Source organism: Mus pahari, chromosome 4, assembly GCF_900095145.1.
Source record: "Mus pahari chromosome 4, PAHARI_EIJ_v1.1, whole genome shotgun sequence".
NCBI classification, from domain to species: Eukaryota; Metazoa; Chordata; class Mammalia; order Rodentia; family Muridae; genus Mus; species Mus pahari.
Genome location: NC_034593.1, coordinates 102365394 through 102367000, shown reverse-complemented (window position 1 = coordinate 102367000; position 1607 = coordinate 102365394). Strand labels below are relative to the sequence as shown.

The 1607-nt window shown below is 33.6% G+C and overlaps 1 protein-coding gene across 1 annotated transcript in view; it reads left to right on the top strand.

Annotated features, from left to right (window-relative positions):
• LOC110320867 (pancreatic alpha-amylase-like) overlaps positions 1-1607 on the top strand; it is a 17663-nt gene that overhangs the window by 7813 nt on the left and 8243 nt on the right. The window contains 2 exon segments of the mRNA XM_021196963.1: positions 482-628; positions 1366-1554. Coding sequence (XP_021052622.1) covers positions 482-628; positions 1366-1554 — 336 coding nt within the window.

The window sequence follows — 1607 nt, the reverse complement described above, 5'->3', positions numbered from 1 at the left end:
GCTCTTACCCACTTTCTTTTCTATTAGTTTCAGTGAATCTGGTTTTATGTGGAGGTCCTTGATCCACTTGGACTTGAGCTTTGTACAAGGAGATAAGAATGGGTTGATTTGCATTCTCCTTCATGCTAACTGACAGTTGAGCCAGCACCATTTGTTGAAAATGCTGTCTTTTCGACTAGATGGTTTTAGCTCCTTTGTCAAAGATCAAGTGACTACATGTGTGTGGGTTCTTTTCTGGGTCTTCTTGAGCTTCATGCCTATCTCTGTACCAATACCATGCAGTTTGGTTGTTGTTGTTGTCATTTTTATAACTCTCAGGGGTATCTCAGCAATACTCTTCTATAATTTCAGATGATTGTTAATCAACAGAAATGCATGTTTACAGGATAAGAAGTAATGTTGGATTAGTGACAGGTTTCTACAAGATTAAGTTATGTAAAGTAAGTTATAATATTGTACTAATTGTAATATTTATTTGAAGGTCTCTCCACCCAATGAAAATATTGTAGTTCATAATCCATCAAGACCTTGGTGGGAAAGATACCAACCAATCAGCTACAAAATTTGTACAAGATCTGGAAATGAAGATGAGTTCAGAGACATGGTGACGAGGTGCAACAATGTTGGTGTAAGTGAAGAAACATTTTCTTTAAAATTATTGTATATGAAAATATTTCTCTTTTGTTTCTAGTTCTTTCTGATTGAACAGATATTAAGTATCTAAAATTTTTCCTAACTTGTTACTTAATACTGAAAATACAGTTCTTTCTTGTTACTTTTTGAAATTCTTGAATATACAGCATTTAAAGTTGGAACAATTGTTCTCATAAAGCAAAATATTGACATTTAAAATTAATAACAACTAAAATTTCCCATGGGAATTTGTTCCACATGAGAGGATTAAGTCATTTTATGTGATTTCTTTTTCTAACCCAAATTTTTAGGTTTGCTTACTCATCATTATTTTTGATGGTAAATATCTACTTATACTGAAAAGACATGTCCTTTCTCTCTGGTCTTCTGCCACTTAGTACAGTTTAAGTTAAGCTCTTTCTCCTCGTGACCTTGTAAAATGTCAAACACTATAGTCTATTAAACTTATACCATGCCCTACTTCCTCAAAGATTGATCTTTTGTTTGTAGTTATGGTAGTTTCTGTTTCTCTCTCCTTAAATGCTCTATATTCTTTTCCACTTAATATGACCATTATTGGTCTTATTCCATAGTAGTTTCCTTTTACACTTGACTCACCTTTTTAAAGAGAATCTACAAAGCAGTAACTTAAATGTTTTATAGATTTGCTGTGAGATTGTAATGACACTGTAGATTTCTGACCCAACTTAAGAATGCGTTTTTCTTTTCTAGGTCCGTATTTATGTGGATGCTGTCATTAATCACATGTGTGGCTCTGGCGGTGGTGCAGGAACAAGCAGTACCTGCTGAAGTTACTACAATGCTAATAACAGGGAATTCCCAGCTGTTCCATACTCTGCATGGGATTTTAATGATAATAAATGTAATAAAGAAATTCATAACTACCAAAATGCTGAAGAGGTAATGAGAAAAACTGTGATGGGAATAAAGAACTGTCTATGCTTCTTCATATG